Consider the following 20857-nt stretch of genomic DNA (forward strand, 5'->3'; position numbering starts at 1 on the left):
ACAGGCCATGTTCCATCCAAATTTGTACTAGGATAGGACAAAGCACCCTCTCCAGCAGGTGTTGAGGTTCCTGTCATACATTTCTGGGAGGAGAAGAAGATTGGTGAATATTCAGCTGCTTGCATGCATAGAGCATGTCGATGCCTCCTTGGGGAGATCCGGGAGTAGCATCCAACGCCCGCCGCCACACCAACCCAAAGGAGCAGCGTGGGATCCTCCTTTATTTCCTGGCTAAGCTCCCTGCCAATGTTGCAAGCAACAAAACCCCAAGGACTTTGCATAGTTTTTGCAGGTAGCTAGCTGATTGTTTCGTTAGCAGACAGCACGGCCTGCATAGGTTAGATCCCAAATGGTCAGGTGGTTTTAACAAAACATGTTTGGCCATGACGTCGCATTGGTCCTTTCCAAATTGCCATTGTCGTCACATGGCTTCCCGTCAAACGACGGAAATGTTAAACCCCAGTGTGCTTCGTAAAGAACTCAGTCAGCCAATCAATTCAAATTCCCGGCATATTACACTGTTCATGTTCTTACAGGCAGTGCAGCATCTTATCATGCAGGTGCAGGGGGGAGAGATTTGTAAAGAAAAAGAAAATACGAAGGCACGACTCTTGATAAAGAGATCTGGACAGAATAAGCCTGAAACTATTACGGACCAGCAAAGTTTGTCCATCAACGTACGGCCCATCACGCGGCCTGCGTACGCAGAGCGGCTTCCGGCCTTCCGCCCATCAATGGTCTTATCCGCTCCTCACTGGCCGCCCGGCGGTCGCTGGACACCGCGATGGCCCATCCAAGAAACTCGTGTGATGGGCTCACACGGAGGCCTCACTTGGCCCATCAATGGACGAATACGGCTCGGCCCATCTGGCACCGTCGTCGTCTTCCCCTGCACAGCTTGCTTTGCAGTTCGCGTGAGCTCGTCGTCGTCTTCCTCCGACAGTCCGACGACTGGAATCTCTGCCCCAAACAAACCTACTGCTCGGGGGTGCTTCCCTTAAGTGAGATTAAATAAATTCTTTGGGGCGCCATTGCCACTTGCTTTCTCTGCTTTTCCATACCCATGTCTGCTCTTCTCGTCTCGCTCACTCCATCGATGGCTTCTCCTGCAGTCCTGCTCCCGCACGGGCTGAACACATCATCTCCATCGTCTATTGCCTCCTCCGCTCCTCAGGACCGCAAATCGTGCAGAGAAAGCACCACAGCGGCGCGAAGTTGTGGTTGTGGTGGCGCTGCTGGCGACCTTTGGGGAAGCCCGTACTGCGTAACGGCCCCTGCCTCCGGTTGCCGCACTCCGGCCTCCGCCACTCCCGCGGGCGCCGACCGACAGCGGCCTCGAGCCGGCGAGCTCACCGCCCCTAACATGCCAGCAACTTTTGCAATTTAGCCCTTCATTTTGATCGCGATTATTAATCGCGATCCGTATATTTTCATAAAACCCTCTTGTTTGGATCGCGATTCCTAATCGCTATCCGAATATTTTCACAAAACCCCTGGTTAATTTCACAAAACCCCCTACTTTGGCAAATCAGTCCCTCATGTGCGCCGCCGCCGCCGGCGACTTGGATTTGCCGGCAAGCCGCGGCCTGTGACGCATGTGGAGCGCGCGTTCACACCTCCCTCTCCTCGTGGCCGTCCTGGTGCTCCTCCTCCCGGCCTCCTTCGTCTTCTCGCCGCTTCTCCACGTGAGATTAGCGTGCATTCACCATCTTCTCTGGCCGCAATCTCGCAACAAAATCATCATCAAATCCGGCTGCTGGTTTGGGGGAGGGCCTCCTTTGAGTGAGATCCAATCCTCGGGCGCCATTTTCTGCTTGCGTTCCCCACCAGAAAAGTTAGGGTTCTTCCCATGCCCGTCTGTACTCTTCTCGCGTCATCACTGGTTGCTCTTGTTCCGATCCCGCCCGCGGCATCACGTGCTCGCCAAAACGGAACCTCGCGGCGGCGTTTCGTCGGTACGCCGGCATTGTTTCTCTTAGGTTATCTGATCTTTCTGTGCTTTTGGTTATGGAACAGAGTGGCCATGGCTTAGGTCTGAGAACTCTCATGGATCACCTCACCTATTGAGCATTTTGTAGATAAACTGGTGCAAAATGGGGAATTATTTGTGTGCCCGGAATTTAGCTTGCTTTTGAGGGTTGAGGCTTTGAATTGCTACCGGGCCAAATGCTAACCTGTGAATGGAGTGTCTTGATTTGATTATGTTCTGGGGCTTTGAACTGTATTTATTAGTACATGCATTCACATTTCTATTTGTCTTTGCACGTTTGATCCATGTGAAAAGTCGGGCATTGGTCTAAGTGAAGTTAAGTTCACAGTGCAGCCTTATGTTGGATACAGTGTTATTAATCAAATATGGGCATTTTAAATATAATCGCATATACTGCAGGAAGGACCGATGCCTGTATGTTTTGCCACTGCTTTCAGTTAAAACAAAACTAGTCATGAATGGGAAGAGTTCCTTTCAAAAATGAATGGGAAGAGTTTTGGCCTGAGTTGTTCCTTGGGTATGGAGGGTGACAGTCTAAATTTGTCGCCGTTTCTGGACAAACTATTCGGAGAGGTCTGTAGTAGGTTTGACACCCCAACCCTAAGGCACATCATTTTTTTTGCATTTTGTTGATGATTTGAGTTGCAGTGGGAGGATCGCAAGGCAAGGGGATTTGCATTGTTTCTCCATGACATCAGCTCCTGTGAGACCAAGGTTTTCATTTCATTTCCATTCTCTCTGATTCACTACCCAAGTTTGTTCTGGTGATTTTATTTTTCTATCCTAATTCTATACAATCATGTGATAGGCGGTACTACCTGGAGAACACAACTTTTGTGGCAATATTAATAGAAGGGCGTGATCAAAAGAAAAACGGCCAACTGAGTTTGGAAGGGACCAAGCCCTCCAGCCATTTGATAGTGGGAAGTTCAGTTTCACAAAAGTTAGGCCCACGAGGCAGTTAAATTTCTTCCGGGAACAATGGCAGTGGCAGCTAACATGATTCGCAAGACCACCATGGAAGCTGAGGAGCTCCAGATGGCGATGACCTTGGGTGAAATCTCCTCTCGTCGCGGCCTCACGGTGGTGCCCGAGCCCAAGTCCGCTCCTCCTTCCCCGTACCCCCAGATAGTTGACGCGCCCTGCAGAACGAGGAGGCGGGGAGCGGGGGCACGACGGGGGACGGCGGCGCCGCTTCCCGGCGGCACGGCTATTCCAATCGTGGGCTGGACCTGGACGGCTTGTGGCGGCCAATTTAATACAGTGGGCCGGCCGGACGGTCGAAAGTCTTGGGCCGACTCGGATCCAATTAATACGCAGGCGATTTACCCAAGTTGTGGCTTCTAAATGTGTTTCTCAAAAGTCAAAACCTAGGAGCAGCGTGGGATCCTCCTTTCCTGGCTACCTGCCAGGTAACAAGCTACTCTACTCCTATGTTGCTCCGGTATGTATACGTCTGCTCGATGGTTCCCAAGCGGTTCCTTGCCGCGGTGCTAGAATCCAAACCGAGGACGTTGCATAGAAGATTAGCAGGTAGCTGACTGTATTTTGTAGCACGTTCTGGGTTACCATGTTGTCGCTACGCACCTTGAAAAAAAAGAGGAAATGTTAAGCCCCCGATGTGCTTCGTAAAGAACTCGGTTAGCCAATTGATTCCAATTAGATACCGGCGTATAGAACAATATGGTCCTACACGCCTAATCCCATCACATTGCAGCATCCCATCATGAGAGAGAGTATACTATAGCTGTATGGATGCAAGCGGGGGCAAGGTGCATGGAGGACATAACGCTAGCAGGAACAGCAACTGCACCACCGGCTGCCCTATCTCTCTCCCCTTTAGAACAACATTAGTGTGTGCGCTCCTTGTTCTATTGGTTCCCTATAGATCACAACCTGGAATGACTAGGCTGCCAGCGCCACCTCCTCATCATGTTGTAACGAACTAATCGTTCCTTATTATCTTAATTTAAAGTCCTACTTTTATCGAAAAAAAGATGTTTAGTTCTATCCTACTTTAGAACAACATTTTGCTGCAGGTGGAGATGTTAAGCATTTGCTTGGTGGAAATGTTACAGCAAAATCAATGGGTTTAAACTTTCCTGGTGGAGTTTATTCGTTTTCACTTTTTTTTTCCATGTAACATTCGAACGTGAACTTGGGTGTGCGTCTGCATAAGTAGTTAACCTTAACGCACTACAGCATACATATCCGGTTGGTGTGAGTGGCAGCGTGTCTGCTCTGCTCCTGGGACAGAATTACACCAAGATTTTGCGCTGTTTTGAATAAAGGCATCACAAAATGTTCTCCATCTTCATGAACAAAATGTAGTATTCTCTGTGCATCGGCTCTGAATGCTTTTGCCAGTCAGTTATCAGTACCAAGCTCATTCCTTTTTTTTTTTTTGAGGCAGTGCCAAGCTCATTCCTTGGAACTTACGACCAGAATATCCAGTGTGCTGTACGGACCATCCCAGAAGAAGCTTTGCCTCTGCCATCCTCTTTCCGTAAGGAATTTGCCCGTCTGTCATCGAGATCAGTGTCGGAGAGCGGTTAAATTCCAAGAGAAGTGGCAGCTACTCCGATAAACAGATCAACCGCGGCTTGCTTGTACTTGGAGGAGGGCATGAACAGAAGGCGCAAGTGGCCATCGTCCAAGATCCAGCATCCCCTCATGCAACCGGCGGCGGCAGATGACAAGATTTACCTGGTGATGGGGGGCAGTGAAATCCATTATTACATCTCTCTCGGGTGGGCTCTGCAGAATGTCCCACTGCACAAGACCGTGGTTCCCGTCTACATCTTCCGGCCGGCCTTCGACATCCCGATGCTCTGGAAGGAATGTCTTCTCTGTGCGCTTGGGTTAGAACCGTAGATACAATCATCAAGCATGCCCTGCCATTTTTCCTTACCCCATACTGGTCTTCTTGATCAAAAGGCTGGCATGTGAGACTTCTTTCACTGTTTCTCTCAGCACGCGTAGTGCAGCCCAGCGACAATTTCCTTATTAATGCATATAGAAGAGGCCGAAGGGAGCATGTTTTGACGTCATCTGAGTTGCATGTGAGGATTTGTGCACGTAAAAAGGTTAATAATTATCACACTAATCCAGATGATTGATGGGACCTTCATGGTGTTTCCTTGGGCAGATATTAACATTCCAGATTTCTTCTAGGTTCGAGCAGAGAAGCTTATAGTTGAGAATGATGATGTTGCAGCTGGGCTTTTGGATCTCATTGTGCAACATCAGGTTACCACGCTCATCTTGAGTTCTATGATAGATAGGTATATGGTCAACTACTCCAATCGAATTGTTCCTGTTCTTGTATGTAGATTTTCCAGTTTCTTGCTTTGGTTACGCTCATCTTGAATTGATACGCATGACGCAGAATATACGGTTCGGAGGGGAAAATACTAGAAAAGTTGGAAAAACAAGCACATCCATCATGCAGCATTTTTTATCTACACAATGGAAATCTCATTTCTACCAGGTAATTAATAACTTTCTCATGATGTATCAATAATACTAGTATTTGATTAAAGTGTTGTATCAAATTAGTTTCCATTTTCCATATGCTGATAACATGTGCAAGGTAGGGTTTTGTGTTGACCCCTTTCAGTACCTCCAATCCAAACAAACTAATTTGCTAGATTCCTGTACCTTGAGCAAACCATGCACCATCTGAGTAGAGTATACTTTCTTCTTGGTTTTATCTAGTAATAACAACAACCGTGACCGTTTTTCTTAATTTGGTTGGGCTAATGCATTTACTACAACTTTCTTAAATGAAAAAAAGATTATTCTAACTAGTAGTTCTTTGACCTTAGTATCTATGTTTGGAGAACTTCAAATGCACCCGAAACAGTTCAAAATGGAATCACAATATCTAAGACACATACTTTCCTGTGCATAAACAGGCAGGAGCATGACAATGTGTATGCGGTTGAAACATATGACTTACCTTCTTTCGGAAGCTCCCAGTGCCTCTCGGGTAGCAGCAACAACACTGTCTCCATTCTTCAGGGAATCATGTAACACAGGCAGCGGATTTGATGTCTCACTGCTAGATAATCTTTCTCTGGAAAACACCACTTCCATATTGCATGACACTAGGTTCAGTGTTGTCTTTGATCACGAGTCGCTCAACACTTTCAAGGGGGAAACAGCTAGCCATCTGAATGTGGTTGGCCAATCACAAGAATTCCACCAGGCATTTCACGCCAAATGTGTCGAGATGGGTATCGAATCAGTTTTCAGATTAGATTGCAAGAATTTTCAAAAGAAGCAATGGATGCCCATCTATAGATGGCATCGTGTGCTGTTGTTTACAATCAGGGTTCTTGAGGCAATACTAACGGAATCCAAGCAGAATCATATTTCAGAGGCAGTCAAGGAACCGATTCGTCTCCTCCTCAATCTTGCCTCCAAAGTTGCTAAGGTGAAGAAATCACCTGAGAAGCTCTTTTGCATATTGAACATGCACGGAGCACTGTTTGACGCCACCCCAATCCTCATAAGAGTGTTTGATGCAGAATTTGTGAAGATAGAGGTCGGGGGAGTGGTTGCAGCATTGAACGAGTCTGCAAGGGGAATGCTTCTTGAACTGAAAATCTTGGTTCAGACTTACAGACCACAGCACGAACTAACGCAAGGCAGCGTTCTAACGATAACTGAATTCCTCGTGAAATACATCAAGTTACTGGTAAATCACACTGGAAACCTCGATCCCATTCTATGCCAAGGCCAAGCTGATGATCTGTTGAACATTGAGGGCGTGAATCTGACAGGTCGTCTAGTATCTGGAATCATCGCCGATCTGGAATCAGTGGTTCAGGAATCTAGCTCATATGTAGCTGAGGGACTGAAGTTTCTATTTCTGGTGAACAACACAGATTTTGTACTGCGACAAGTTGAAGAATCGGATGTGCGCCTGATGGTAGGAGCCCAGTGGATCAAAAAGCGTCACAACAATATCAAACAGTACATGAGGGATTATCTATCCTCGTCGTGGAAACAGGTAGTGCGTCCTCTGGAGACTGCAACTACCAGTTCTCAAAAGAGGCTCAAGAACAGCTTCCTCAAGATCTTCTACCCCACTCCCAGTCCCCTGCGGAGTTTTGAATCGGCTCTCAACAAAGCATGCAAATCCCAGATGCACTGGAAGGTGTGTAGCCCAGTTCGTCGCGTCGAGCTTCGCACAAATGTCATAGAGTATGTTGTCCAAGCATACCAGGCATACCGGGACAGCCTGGAAGAGTCTGTTCGAGGTGATCTTGAGGACTTGGAGCCGAACCTGAAGAGTGACTTGTTTGAAGGTTAAATAATTACTAGTACCTTGGATAAACAAAATGCTGAATGTAAATGCCACTAGTCTGCACTATGGAGGTTCCTTAAGCATTTGCTTGGTGGAATTTCTATGAAGAGACAAACAGAGAATTTTTAAATTGAGATAAACAAAGAATTTTTTAACCCCACGGAGTTCAGTATGCATGCTACTTTCTCCAAAGTTCCTAATGAAGAACTAGGAAGTGAACTAGAGCCTAGAGGCGTCGCCTACAGAATAAGAACAGAAGTCCATACCCATAAATTAGTTTACTGAGGACTAATGCCTCATTTTTTCAAGCATGAAGTATATAGAATAATCTGTACATGGTGTACATTTTGCAACTGGCATGGTACCCATGCCTGAAATGTATATTTCTTGTTTACCATTACCCTCAGGCCTCAGCTGTGGTCTGTGGGGGTGCTGTTTTCGATCTTGCCGGATAATGGTACCAGCAAGCGTATAACAGAAAGTATGTATACACAGTCGATACAGCTCATAAAGTCATGATATTTTGTGCTTTTGAACTCTTGCCATGTTCAGTGTTCACTGGGGAATCAAATTTCCATTGTTTGTGCGACTTCTTTTGCTATCTGCCGTTACATTCATATTTTCTGAATCGATCGATGGAAGCCAACACTGAACTCTTGTAATAAATGAATAGACGCTTTCAGAAGAGCCACTCCAGTGGCAGAGAACTCCACACCCAACATGAAGAAAATGTATAAGAGGATAGGAGACAAGTTTGTCTTGTTCGTTCTTGAAACTTTCATCGGTGAGCATCGAAGCAGTTCGTCATGGCATGGCGTCAAGTGGGCACCCCATCTGCGCCTCGTCGGGAAGCCGCTCACCCTGCGCCAAAGCCAGATTCGGCCGCACACCGCTTGACGACCAACCGGGCGGCGCTGTTCCAATTTCCAACGTTGCCTCACTCATCCACCTCTCCACGATGTCCAGGGCAGCGGCGCTCGTTCCCTAGTGGTTGCAGATTCTGCGCCGATCATCCCCGGTCAGGAAAGGGAATCCTCGGCATCAGCAGACAGGACGCCGCCCGCCGGACATGGATGAGTAGACAGAGAAGCAGATGCAATCAGGCCCTCCGCTTGCACCAACGGCCTCGTATATCCGGCAAAACCAGGTTTCCTGCGGACTGCGGCGGCGGCGGCGACAGCGACGGCAACGGCGGATGGTAAGGCATGGCCATGGCGTCAGACTTGAGACTTGAGAGAGGAAGGTGCAAATCCGATTCCTTGATCGGGGTGTTTCTGCAAATATCCGAAGTAGGGGGTTTTATGACAAACTAATAATAACTATTTACATAGAACCCCCTAATTTGGGGTTTTGTGAAAACTATTTGGATGCATTTCAGGGGCCTTTCTGGAGAATATTGGGATCCGCTGCTCCCCTTCCTGTCGCCGGCGGCCAACCCTGACGTCCACGGCGAGCCCGCCGAGGCTTCCGCTGCCCCTCTATTCCAGAAGGACAACCCATTGAGATCCTTCGCCAGCTCTGGGGGAGGACGGCAGCGACTCCACGCTCGAGGACATCAACGGGAGGCTGCGCTGCAACGACGGACGCCGCCACGCCGCGTCCGGCGCCGGAACCGAGCGTCGAGATGTACGCGTGGCTCCGCTTGGATTGATGCTGCTGTCCTGAACTCCTGATTAAATGGTGAGGACGTGACGAGCTGGCTGCCGAGCGTGACGATGGCGGTGCCGTCGCCCATGACGGTGGGTCAGGGTCCTCCTCCTCCAGGATCCGGTCCAGCTCCGCCGCCACCAGCCGCCGCCTCGCCGAGGTGTTCAGGCACTGGAACGCCAGGCCCACCAGCTCCGTCATGCCCTCCAAAGCGAAGCTCCCTCCCAGCTTCTCCATGTCACGGTGGCTGTGGCGCTACCAGCGTTCCTCGGCAGCGCGCTCCACCGGGGACTTTTGTTAGCCCGTATGGGGAGAGGATCGTAGCGGCAGGATGCGGACAGGACTTTTGTTAGCCCGTATGGGGAGAGCCTTGTGCGCTGATGGGGAACACTGTTGGAACTGATCAAAATGACCGGCGCCCCTCACGCACTCTCTGATGTTTACACAAACGCGAGCAAGGATTTCTTTTGCTAGCTTCTCTCGGTGGATGGAAGATACAAGCTAGAAGAAGAACCCACAGATACACACTCGAGAAGATTTTTCAGCACGGCACACCAGCGCCCAAAGCACATGTATTCTCTTCACCGCTCATCTTCAAAGCTGATTACACAAGGTATAAATAAACACATACACACCAAACTCTCCTATAGCCACTAATCACCTCCTGCATGCAAGGCACATGCATCCCTCTGCATACAGATCACCACCAACTACTGCATTCATAGCTATCTCATTCACTCTTCTCACCAGGACTCGTTCATTTAATGACTTGGTCACAACTCCAAGCTAACGTCCGCCTGCATAGCTTATCAAACCAGCAAACACATGCATCTGCTGATCTCTATCTCTATCTATATAACGAATCCTGGATCAAGCCCAAGCATCTTATTGGGCCACGTCGCATGTTTATTTCCCGCCGTTGGATTTTGATCGAACCATCCAAAAGCGAGCATTGCACCTAGTGTTTCCAGAGCCTTCCCGACCCGCGAGCCGCCTCGCTCGACTGGTTGTTGCTTCCCCGCCTCGTAGTAGCAGCCCCCCCGTCCGTCGTGCGCTCCGAGAGTGAGAGGTGCGCGGCCCGCAGCGAAGCCGGAGGCACACGACCAGGGCACGAGGCACCTGGCGCTCGCTCGGTCCGGAGGCCGAGAGAGCGCGGGCGTGGCCAAAGGAAGGGCGCTTACCCTCCTCGTCGCTGACCTCTGCACCTCCCTTCCCTTGTTGCCTGCGACTGGTATCCGCCTGCCGCCGCTCGCGAAGGAGCAGCAGTGTCCACGCTGGCGCCATTTAAATGCACACATGATGAAACAGGCGAGCAGCGCCAACCCTTCGCAGCTCCCCGCGGGCCCCTGTGCGCTCTCCAGCTCCGCCGAGCGCGCCAGGAAGCGCCCTGGCAGGTGCAACGGCCATTGGGAGATGCCCGATAGCTGCTCGACAAAATGCCTCCAAGGCAAGCTACTCACTGAACCAACGCTGGATCCAGACGTCCTCTGCCTAGGAACAAGGTGGCAACAAAGTCCTCGGCCACGTCTTACTCGCATTCGATGAACAAGGTAGTATGTCATTTGATAAAATTAGCCTTTTGTTGTCTAAGATCTGATATGCTGCGTGCAGGCTGTTCATATGTGCATATGCATGTGTGGGCACGCGTGATGGAGAAGCTGGCTATACAGAGCATGGTGGTTGGGTACAGCGTGAATGCGTGATGCCACCATCAGCGGCCAGACCTCACCAGGAAGCTGTGGCTCATCCTTGCCGTTTGTGCTCGTGGACCTATAGGCGCAACGGCTACTGCAGTCTGTTATTTTGCAAGCTCTTGCCCCCATCAAAGACATCTTGCTTGCACAACTTAGGCAAAGCTGAGAGCCTGAGATATGCTTTACATGTATTTGATGAAATGCACAAGCTTAAACCAGCGTACTCGGAATCATAGATATGGCTGATGAATGCAACATACAAGCTATGGATAATGGTAAGTACAAACAAATTATTACTTGTTTTTCTAGCCCTTCTCCATATGACTGCAACCGTTATAGAAAATCATGCCCAAGACATTTTCTTTAAGCATAATGAGCATAGTTTGGATTCGAATTGTTTTAAGTTGTAGTATCCAAAAGGGAATATATGGTACTGTAATCTTGAACTTCATCTCTGGCCAGTTTATTCAACTAAGCAAAATGGTAAGTACAATTCACTAAGATTTAGTTTAGTTCAAGTATACTGTATTCACCTTGAGCTCTGTAACTTGAGTACTAACCTTTTGTATCACACCTTGTAGGAGAGAAATAATTCTATAAATTCTGCTTTTCAGAAAAAAATATATAATTTGAACTTTCGACTCCTCCTGGTTGGATCTTGCATCAGGGATGGCTTCTTAGACCAAATTTGTGAACAGGGATGGCTCCTTAGACCAAAGTTGTGAAGGCAGCTAAGCCTGTGCTAGAGTTGCATAAACAAGACAAGACAAGAGGATAGTCCACATAAATTGCTGCAGCTGCATTTTAAATGGCATTTGCAGCATCTGTGGTAGGGCATGCTTGTGATGTTCCTTATGACAAGTGCAAAATTTTATATTGAGAGCCCAATCAGGAAGAAAGAATAGTATGTTCAGAGTTATATCTAAAGCTGCATGGAAATTCTTCTCCTGGATCCTTATTTTTTCCATTTTAAAATTCATTCAGGTGTCAGCCAAGTTTGATGATAGCCAAAGTTGGCTGCTACTACGCTGCTATCTGTCTTAAAGTACATATGTCATTTTGGCTTACAGAGCACAAGGTACTCCTACAATTCTAGAATATTATAACAGCATCACTTCACCTTACTACATACTTGTTGAAGTTATTATTACTTATCTTCTAATATGTTTTTGATTTGTAAAAAAAATTGTGCCTTTACTACAAACTCCACTGCATTGTACCCACAGTACTTAATCGAGTAATTTTCTGTTCAAACCAGTAACGTCTTTTTCCTACAGCATCTCTAAATTTTGGTAATTACCAAGATATAGCTGTAAAGTTTGCATAGACATCTCTTCTACCAGAATTGTGATCTTATCTGCTACATAAGTTATATTTATCCCACCTCCATCCTATATTCCTATGTATGAAACAAACACGCTGCAGTGCTATAAATGTGCGCTATTGTAAGGTAACATTGCTGAGCTACAGAATAAAAGATTAAGCACAACAAAATAAGATTCATTCGCTGGCCATGTATGCTGGACTGGCTCGCTCCAAGCAAGGCGCGGCAAGCGCCGCGCCAGTTTTTCTAGTTTGCTTCTAAGCACTCGTCACGAATTGACCAAGCACCTGGCCGCACAAACCTGCACGTACTCACATCATGGCTGACCCTCTCGGCCACGGGCCACTAAGCCATGTGCGATAATGAACACGTACACAACTAGCACAAACCAATACTGGACACGCCTAACTCACACAAATATGCAAAACAACAAGATTAATCGTGACAAGCACAAAAGATGCACCGCTAGATATTGGGGATGCCTCCATGCTCTATGGGGAAGGGGAAGCAGCACACTCTTTGGTCTCTGCAGCTACTGGACCAAGTGCTGCTCTTTGCTGCTCCAAGACAGCTCAGAGCTCTACTCTAGAACTGGATTTCCGGTATGCTACCATAGTGTACCATGGCATGGAGGGTGCAGGGAGACACCGGGATCTGAGTATCTGACGGGACTTTACCTGGAAGCCCAACGTGGATGGGCCTGCCGCTATTAATAAGGCCTTGGGCTTAAATGGGGTGCGGGGCACACGAGCGAAGTGGAGATGGGCTTGGGCTCTTGCTGCCAATCTCACACCGCATTTAAGACATCCAGGAAGAACAGACCACATGGTCACCGACAGCCTTTTCTCCCCCCATGCCATGACTTGATTTTACAGAAAATACTTGCAGACCACATGGGGTAGTTAGTTTATGGAATTTTCTCTCGAAATCCATTTTTTGCACTGTAAACTTAGGCATGCCTCCACTATGAACCCGTGTCCTACTCCATCCCCACCAAGACCAATATGCCACTGCTCCCTGTTCTTTTTGTTTCTAAAAGGTTTGAGTTTCATCATAGCATTGACCTGAAAAGAGTGTCTCCATAAACTAAGAGCCAATTTTTATATTCAGTGGACTTTTTATATTCAGTGGACCTTCAGTTCACAAACTGAAACTAACTGTATTCTAATCCTATACGCCGTGCCAAATATCAAGCAATACAAAAGATATTTTCTCCAACCCTGTGCTGCCTCTCAAGGTTTTAAAACGAAAAGAGCACCTCAATGATTTCTTTCTTAGCACAATTTCCAAACCCACAAGCAAGGCATATATATGCACACAACTGTCCACGACTGGCACACAGACCCCTGCAACTGCAAGCTATACGCCACCGATCGAAGAACAAGAACAAGCGACCTGCATGCACCGCACCACTGCAAAAAGAAAAGGAAGCCTCTTCAGAAAAAAAAAGGACTCTGTTCATCCATCTAATCTAATGTACAGAATCACTTCCAAAAAAAATGTAATGCACAGAAAGATACAGCGACCAAGCTAGCTAGCTCCTCGTTCGCTAATGGCCAGATTAGCGCCAGGCCGATCTTAATTCTACGTGCTTTCCCTTCCCCTCACGCTAACCCATCCGGCAACAGCGTTTGACTCCATCGCTTGCCCTAGCTAATCATGCAGCCCACGCAGGTTTTAATCAGTTCCCCATTATTTTACTCCGACGTGACACCATGGCGGTGCCTGCCGGGAGAGCTCATCGCGGCTGCCGTTGACCAGCGGTAGACTCGCCGGGCACTCAACCGGGCCGGGCTCGTCCGCCCAGCTAAAAATAACCAATAGGGTTGCTGTCAGGGAACTGCAAAGTGCCCAGTGTACAGTCATCATTGTCGGAACGACGTCGTTTCTATCGTCTCTTGTCTTGGACGTATTGCATGCACTGTTAATATCTACTGACCTTTTTATGTAAATGTTTTTTCAGAGAACACAAAGGGAAACCTTCCTGTAAAAGAGTATTTGTTCTTATTGTAGTTGGGTGTCGGGAATTTTCCAGAGATGTGTGTCGAGGGCATGCATCTGTTCTTGATCAGTAGAGAGCATATGTGCCTCGATCAGCACCTCTTTTTTTTTTTTCAAAAGACAATAGATCGATCAGCACCTAATAATCGATCTTCAGGTTGCTATCAGAATTTATACCTCCACTAATTCTAGGGCTGGAAGGAAGAGTAGAAGGGATCAGCTAGCATCCTATTCTGTCTGTAACTTCAAAAAATGGCATGTTCTGGGCAAGGATTTCAACGTGCGCAACCTATATGAGTCGATCTATCACTGATTCATCAATAATAATGCCGATTCAGACTGTAATGACAAGACATTTTGAAAAACAAGATATATGTGTGTGCGGAACCTATATGTTTGCGGTACAGTGGTAGGAATTCCGATGTAAGAAGTAGGTGCTGTGTTAGGTCTGGGGTCTGTACTCTAAGCATGGGTAGCTGCCCTTGTTGTTTTCCATGCTTGTTCAGCATGGAAAGCACATTCGCCGCAAGCAGACAGCTGACACATGGTCCTGATGAACAAACCGGGAGGTTTTAGCGTTTTGTGACCGAACAATGGCTTCTTATATTCATCAATTATGCTACGGTCGACATGGACAGGGTGCTGCCTGGATGCAAGCACCAATTGGGCCGTGTACACTTTACCTGCAGGGTTGCTTTCATGAGAGGACTGGTGATGCTTCTGGTTATGCAGTCAAATTTAACAACTCACCTGATGTCAGGGCTTTGTCAAAAAACAGTCATAGCATTGGCGCAAACGCGCTTGGCTCCTCCCGTTTGTTGCTACCGCACCTGTGATTTGTAAAGCCTTAACCTTTGCAGCATTTTCTGGAACCTAATCCAGTTTCGTACAAAAAGCGTCTAGTCATTTCCGGATTAACAATGCGCTTTTGGCGTCACCGATCCAAATCGAGATTAGTTGACAGATGACAAATTGCTCGAAACTGTAGTAGATCGCTAGGTCCTACTACAGCGGTTGCTGTTCATCAGCGCCTGCTCCCTTGTTGTTTAACTTATCTGGGTTTGTTCGGTGTGTGCTGCCTGCATCTGCATCTGCATGTATCAGGCGTCCATTTGCCTGCTCCATGTCTGTTGACAACTCCAAGTTTAACAGCTCCTGGCGTTTTTAATGCTATCTTTTGAGCGACTCTCGGCTCACATGCTGATGGCTTCCGTTGCGTGGTTCTGAAGAGTGGTTCGACATGACCATGGCAGTGCGTACAAATGTCAGGGAAACAAAGCTGTGAAATCATTCATCTCAGCACTAGTAGTAACTTTCATTGCTTTTCTGAAATTTGGAGCAGTGCTGTGCTGACTGACATGCCGGTATCATGGGATGTTCCTTTCTCTCTCTCTCTTTTTTTCTTTACAGAGAAAAGCCTGCATGCATCTGAAGCATTTGTAATCATAGTTCCCATCTTATTCCTTTCTGTCCAGGAGAATGAAATCATGCACATGGACTGGATTTCTTGGATGTATCATGCATCTCTTTGAAGAGAGAAAAAAAAATCCAACTGGAGAATGCGATTCTACTGGCGCCTTCCTGATGCTACTGGAGAAAGAAAAATGATCCATACGGTTCATATACTGTATGGAAACAGTTTCATAGCTCCTTTTTGTCATCAGCAAAGTCATGCTCTGATCCTGAAGCATCCATTTGCTAGTCAAAAGGTCCTGTCGCTGAAAATCACCAGTGGCTCGTGCTGTCCCTGAGTTTTCCATTGGCTCAATGAGATATCGATCGGGAGCTAGCGTTTCGTTTCCCTCGACAGCTGCGCATTGACCTAACCATGGAGGTAGGTTGCTCATTCGTTTCATCAGACGTCGTCCTGTTCGTGCTAGCCAATAATACTCGTCAGACGACTGATCAGTGCCTCAACAATCTCTGTTGTTCACGAAACAAAGCTTCTTCTTCTTCAGTGCGTGAACAGCGTAAACAAATGGACATCGCTGCTCAGCGCCAGCAGCCCCTGATCGACAAACAATCTTACTCGTCTAATCATGGGAGTCACGATCTTCCTGATGCGTCCGCTGTATTATTTTAGGGGGAGGTGACACCATGGCGGTGGCGGTGCGCCCCCGGCTGGGTGTGCGTGCGTGCGTTCATGGCGTCCTCTCACCGTCAGATACGCATCCATCCACGTCACTGACATGTCGAACACAGTGTCTGTCACTAAGGGTGCATCCAAAGGAATTGGGGGGGAAAGGGGGTTAATTTCTTCCAGGTAGTAGGTGTTGCAGATCAAGTTTGGTCTGGTGTTTTAGCCATTTAATTGCAAGTTTAAGGTTCAGTTTGCTTGTCTTAAGCATGGCCGTCATATTGTTATCACTGAGTAGCCATGACATAAGCCTATAGGACTAGCGATGTAGGCGTACAACCGCATAGCTGTTGGTGTATACGTTGCTGTCAGAATTTACCACTCCAAAGTATACGGAGTAGGTTCAGTTGGATGCTCAGACTGACATCGTCTTCCATTTCTTTGGCCGTTCTGTTAGGATGTGAGAGCCTGATGCTTTGAATCTATCAAATGGTATGCAAGCAAAAACTTATAGTTTCATCGTGTCTCCCTTTAGGGGCCGTTTGGATCCTCTCATTTTAGAAGAATTGAAATCTACTTAATAAACTAGACTATTTAGCTTAGAATTTGACATCCCACCACTTTCCAAAGTTTAGATATAAGTCTATCCTAAATTCATAGAATGGAAGATGGAAATCAATTCAATACACTACTTTCTATTCCGTAACTTAGAGCACCCTCTTTGACTTACTCCTCTATGGCCAACAATAATATACAAATATATTCCGATATAATCATATTAGCTTAATAAATTTATGTTTAAATTATGATTATTAGAATGTAATTCAATTCCAAGGTTCCAAATGGGGTTATAGAATTTGGAGCCATGTTTTTAAGTGAATTGTACTCTAGTTTGGAGATTGCATCCATGGCTTTACATGAGTTGGAACTGAAGCGATCCATTGAACATCCATCTCTGGACCGATCAAGAAGCTGCGGTGTGTGGTGGTGTCAGCACATCGTAAGGATTGGTCAGAAGTCATAACCTTAGCTTCAGGCTGTATATGCTACAAAATTGTAGTGTCTGTAAGCTAGTCCTTATCATGATTGGGTTTGATGCGTATCGAATACCTCGAACAATAGATTAAGAAATAGCAGTTTGTGTTCAACACCTTTTGGGCGTCATTGATCGGGTTTGTACTGGAACGGCAACTTTGTACTATCCTTCATCTGTCAGTTATGATCCTGACAGCAACACCGATGGGCTGTTTTATTTTTCAGTTGCCCAAATCCGCCCTCAACCATTTCTTTTCCGCTGCATATCATTGTCTTCCTCCGGTATTAATTACGACACTTCTTCTCATCTTGACTTGTTCATTTCGCATCGTCCACTCTAAGCAAGTACATGGCCGCCCTTTCGCATCAACGGTGGATCCATTAATTCCTTGCGATTAGTTTTCGTAATCTTTTCTTTCTCACGCAAGAGTTCTCAGGCCCGAGCTTGTTCGTCAGAGCTAGAAACTGAAGAGCCTGCGTTGCTAATGCAGTGGTTAGCACTAACGAATAGTTAATTCATGTCACTGCAGGGAGATAAGCACGGGCGTGGTGGAGCAGATGCACGCATGCATTTCTGTTGGCTTTTCCCGCAGTTTCTGAAGCAGTATTCGATCGAGCATGGGGAATTAGGTCAGCAAAGCAAAAGCACGGAGACTAATTGATAATCTCCTCCTCCTCTTCCTTTAGATTCTCTCTCTTCCTTCAAGAACACTGCGCCTGCTGCATCTGCTATACTATTTCATTTGTATCGACATGTGAGTGAATCAGCATCGAGCTAAAGTGCCAGAGCGATCTGATTAATCTATGCACACTTGCACAGCTGCTACAGCCAACTCATCGTGCAACCACTAAACTACTGCTCAGTCGTCCGATCCGACCCTTGCTGTTGATGCCAGAGCCACACAGATCCTTAAAACTCCAACAAACTACTAGCGTTGAAGATGCCCTTTTGGAACCTTTGATGGCTCTCAAACAGCGATCACAAACCTAGGGCTCTCCATTAACATAGAATCATATAGCTTCCAAGAACTAACACATGTAGCCTTCCTATTGGCTATATATGAAAACCTAAACCGTCGCGTTAAGCTCTTGGTCATAGACATGCTCATGTTATAGCCCAATAATTATACCTCGAAGGTCTCCTTTTCAAGCCATGGACGTCATGTCTCATCAGATGGGATGCGTGCCCTAATCGCTCTTGCCGTGTCAATCCGGCCGCTTATTCAAAGCACAGTGACAGTATGCCGGCGCCTCCCGAGCGCTGGCTGCCATGACCTCTCGCTCTCAGAGGCAATGTAACATGAACCCCACATTCACCACCTTTCCAAGTATCCTTTATTTCTTCTACCCTAGCAGCTGGTCTGGTCTGTTTTCCTCACTGATCTGACGGCGATGATTTAACAAAAAAGACTTGTCTCCTAAGTTTGGGGGGGACTGATATACATACAACTCTTATTGTTGTTTGCATTTGCAGCATGGACCAGTCGTATTGCCACCAGTGATCTAATAAAAACTGCTCATCATCCCTATTAAACACCTCTTTTAGGTAATCTTGGCTGGCTATAATGACCGCCCAAAACCTAATCTAGATCGCAATTAGGTTGGGGTTTGAAGAGTTGGTCATTGCAGATTGTGGTAGGTTGCCCCCATGTAGCATTCTCCTGCTTTTTGTGTGTGGCTGGCCCCCCATGAAAGCATAGGATGCCACGGTTTTCAGGGCTTTTTCGGCAGGACATGAAAGGAACATTCCTGGACATGTCGACCATCTCTGCAAGTTACCTGGAGGATCCGTCATGTTTGTTTCAATTCAGTACCACACTTGATTACTTGCAAATAGCCTAATACAATGATGTGCAACAATTGATTAGTTTCAAACTTTGCAGGAAAAATAAAACAAAATGGGCCCAAGCACGCATGGCAAACCTTATTATATTATGGCCCGGTTCGTTCGTCATCGGTTACCCCTGACGAAACGGCAAAAATTCAGACAAAACTGCCAGCTAGTTGACCTAAGTTAAAAATCTTCAGGAGGTTAATTTGTCTGCTAACTGTCTTTTACAGTGAGTTTTAGCGTTCCAACTGCCAGTTTTTCGGTGAGAGTGACAGATCTAAGAGCGAGAAAAGAAGACAGGAAAAAGGCTGCTTTTCTTGTCAAGCTCCGATTCCATGGAGAAAATGTGCACAGCACTACAGTTGGAACCCTGCATTGACATGGAGAGGGTCGATGTGAATGTACATCGCCTGCACTCTATCTGTGCGACAGTAACACCTTAGGCAACGAAACCCTAAAACCTCCTACGCAACTGTCAACTGTGGCCAAAAGATACTGCTCAGGACTCGGACAGATACATCTCCGCAGCTGCAACTACGAACTGTTCGGGTAAAGAAACGTCTCGGCTTTCTGTCCATCTTTCATTTGCCTGGCACAAGTGCTTCCTGGAGACGGATCGGAAGAGCTAGCAGAAGAAGAATGATCCTGTCCCAGGTCGTAACCCGTCACATCTACTCCAACGATAGTACTGTGGAAGCAAAGTTTACACAGTTCTCTGCTGTTCAGTAGATATATAGATACCATCGGTTAGGTTACTTTCAGATTCTTCTTCAAGTCTGCCAAACTGAACAACCCATATGAAACTCCAACTTGCATTGTGAGTTCATGCCAACTCTTTTGCTCCTAGACAAACAAACACTTAAGTAAATCACGCTTTAAGACCATGTCTAACGCATGCAGGTTCACGCCAACTTGGGAGCTCATGCCAAATCTATCAGTTAATTTACAGTTGAAACCTAGCTCATCATATCAGTTGGCAGTGAAAACCAGGGGACAAGCAGATTTTCAATATAATTCCGATGTCGGCTTCAACCGAGCTCAAGTCACCGCGGAATTCATTTCAAATTGGCCGTAGTGCGAAAACGATTGGAACAGCCAGGACGTTGACATCATCATCGGCAGGCTTTGCAAGCAATAAGCAAAGATCAACGAGTGATGGACTAGGAATTACTGGTCAACCAGAAAGTAATAACCTTGTTTTAAGAAGAGAAAAGAATGTTTTCTTCAAAAAAAAAGAAGAGTAAAAATTAACCGGCCAGTGCTGCATAAACACTAACGGCATGGTAGTTGTTTGGACGGCATTCTTTTTAGGAATGAATTGCAGAGATGATGGCTATGCATGTCACCCTATCTAATCACACATGAACAGTTCTGCTTACTTGCACCCATTATCCTCCAATTGATCTGAATACTTAACGCCCTTGGTTTTGTTGGGACCCGTTAGTTTAAGGCGCCGTGGGCACACCTACTGACAGTGAACTTTCTTCGTTCGGCCCCGGCTAGCTAACCCTCTGGACACCACACATTGCAGCGCGCAAGGTGGCTTAACCGAAGACGGATAACATGTGGGCCGACCAGCGGCGAGTTCATGACGGTGCTCATCCCCAGATTTGTGGCTACGAAATTCGCAACGTCTTCTAATACTCATGCATGCATACATGCTCTTCATTTCTGTCTTATTATATTTATCTTTTCTTTTTGTAAAAACAAAAGGGTACGGTGTACTGTGGATTTTTTTACTTTTGGAGAGAGGAGGTTCGGCAGGAGGAGCAGGAGTACCGAGTTGGTTGCAACCAATCGATCCCAGCCATGCACCGACGCCGCCGCCGCTGCTCGGATCACCTGGCATCATGCTGCGAGCAATTAAATTTGTATCCTTTTAATTTGCCCCCTTTCCTTTGCAAGCAAGGTACCAGTCGATCAAAGCTGTAGGCTTTTGCCGCG

The 20857-nt window shown here is 46.8% G+C and overlaps 1 protein-coding gene and 1 long non-coding RNA gene across 2 annotated transcripts; both read left to right on the top strand.

Annotated features, from left to right (window-relative positions):
• The first annotated feature begins 2971 nt into the window (after positions 1-2971).
• LOC112895943 (exocyst complex component EXO70B1-like) lies at positions 2972-7310 on the top strand. The gene is made up of 5 exons (XM_025963954.1): positions 2972-3121; positions 3354-3434; positions 5165-5274; positions 5908-6021; positions 6104-7310. Exons 1-5 carry the CDS (start codon positions 2972-2974, stop codon positions 7308-7310), a joined length of 1662 nt encoding a protein of 553 aa, XP_025819739.1.
• Positions 7311-9988: 2678 nt separating this feature from the next.
• Positions 9989-11599, top strand: LOC112895060. Its single transcript, XR_003229133.1, has 2 exons — positions 9989-10453; positions 10563-11599. It is a non-coding gene; the product is annotated as an uncharacterized LOC112895060 (long non-coding RNA).
• Positions 11600-20857: the final 9258 nt, after the last annotated feature.

Source organism: Panicum hallii, chromosome 5 (genome assembly GCF_002211085.1).
Source record: "Panicum hallii strain FIL2 chromosome 5, PHallii_v3.1, whole genome shotgun sequence".
In the NCBI taxonomy this organism is placed as follows: Eukaryota; Viridiplantae; Streptophyta; class Magnoliopsida; order Poales; family Poaceae; genus Panicum; species Panicum hallii.

What these genes read in the sequence shown, in the direction of transcription:
- LOC112895943 (XM_025963954.1), top strand. Translation starts at nt 2,972, where the DNA reads ATGGCAGTGGCAGCTAACATGATTCGCAAGACCACCATGGAAGCTGAG. An exon ending in TCTACTCCTATGTTGCTCCG is followed by an intron (nt 3,435 to 5,164) that starts GTATGTATACGT and finishes GATTTCTTCTAG; the next exon opens with GTTCGAGCAGAGAAGCTTAT. An exon ending in TTGAGTTCTATGATAGATAG is followed by an intron (nt 5,275 to 5,907) that starts GTATATGGTCAA and finishes GTGCATAAACAG; the next exon opens with GCAGGAGCATGACAATGTGT.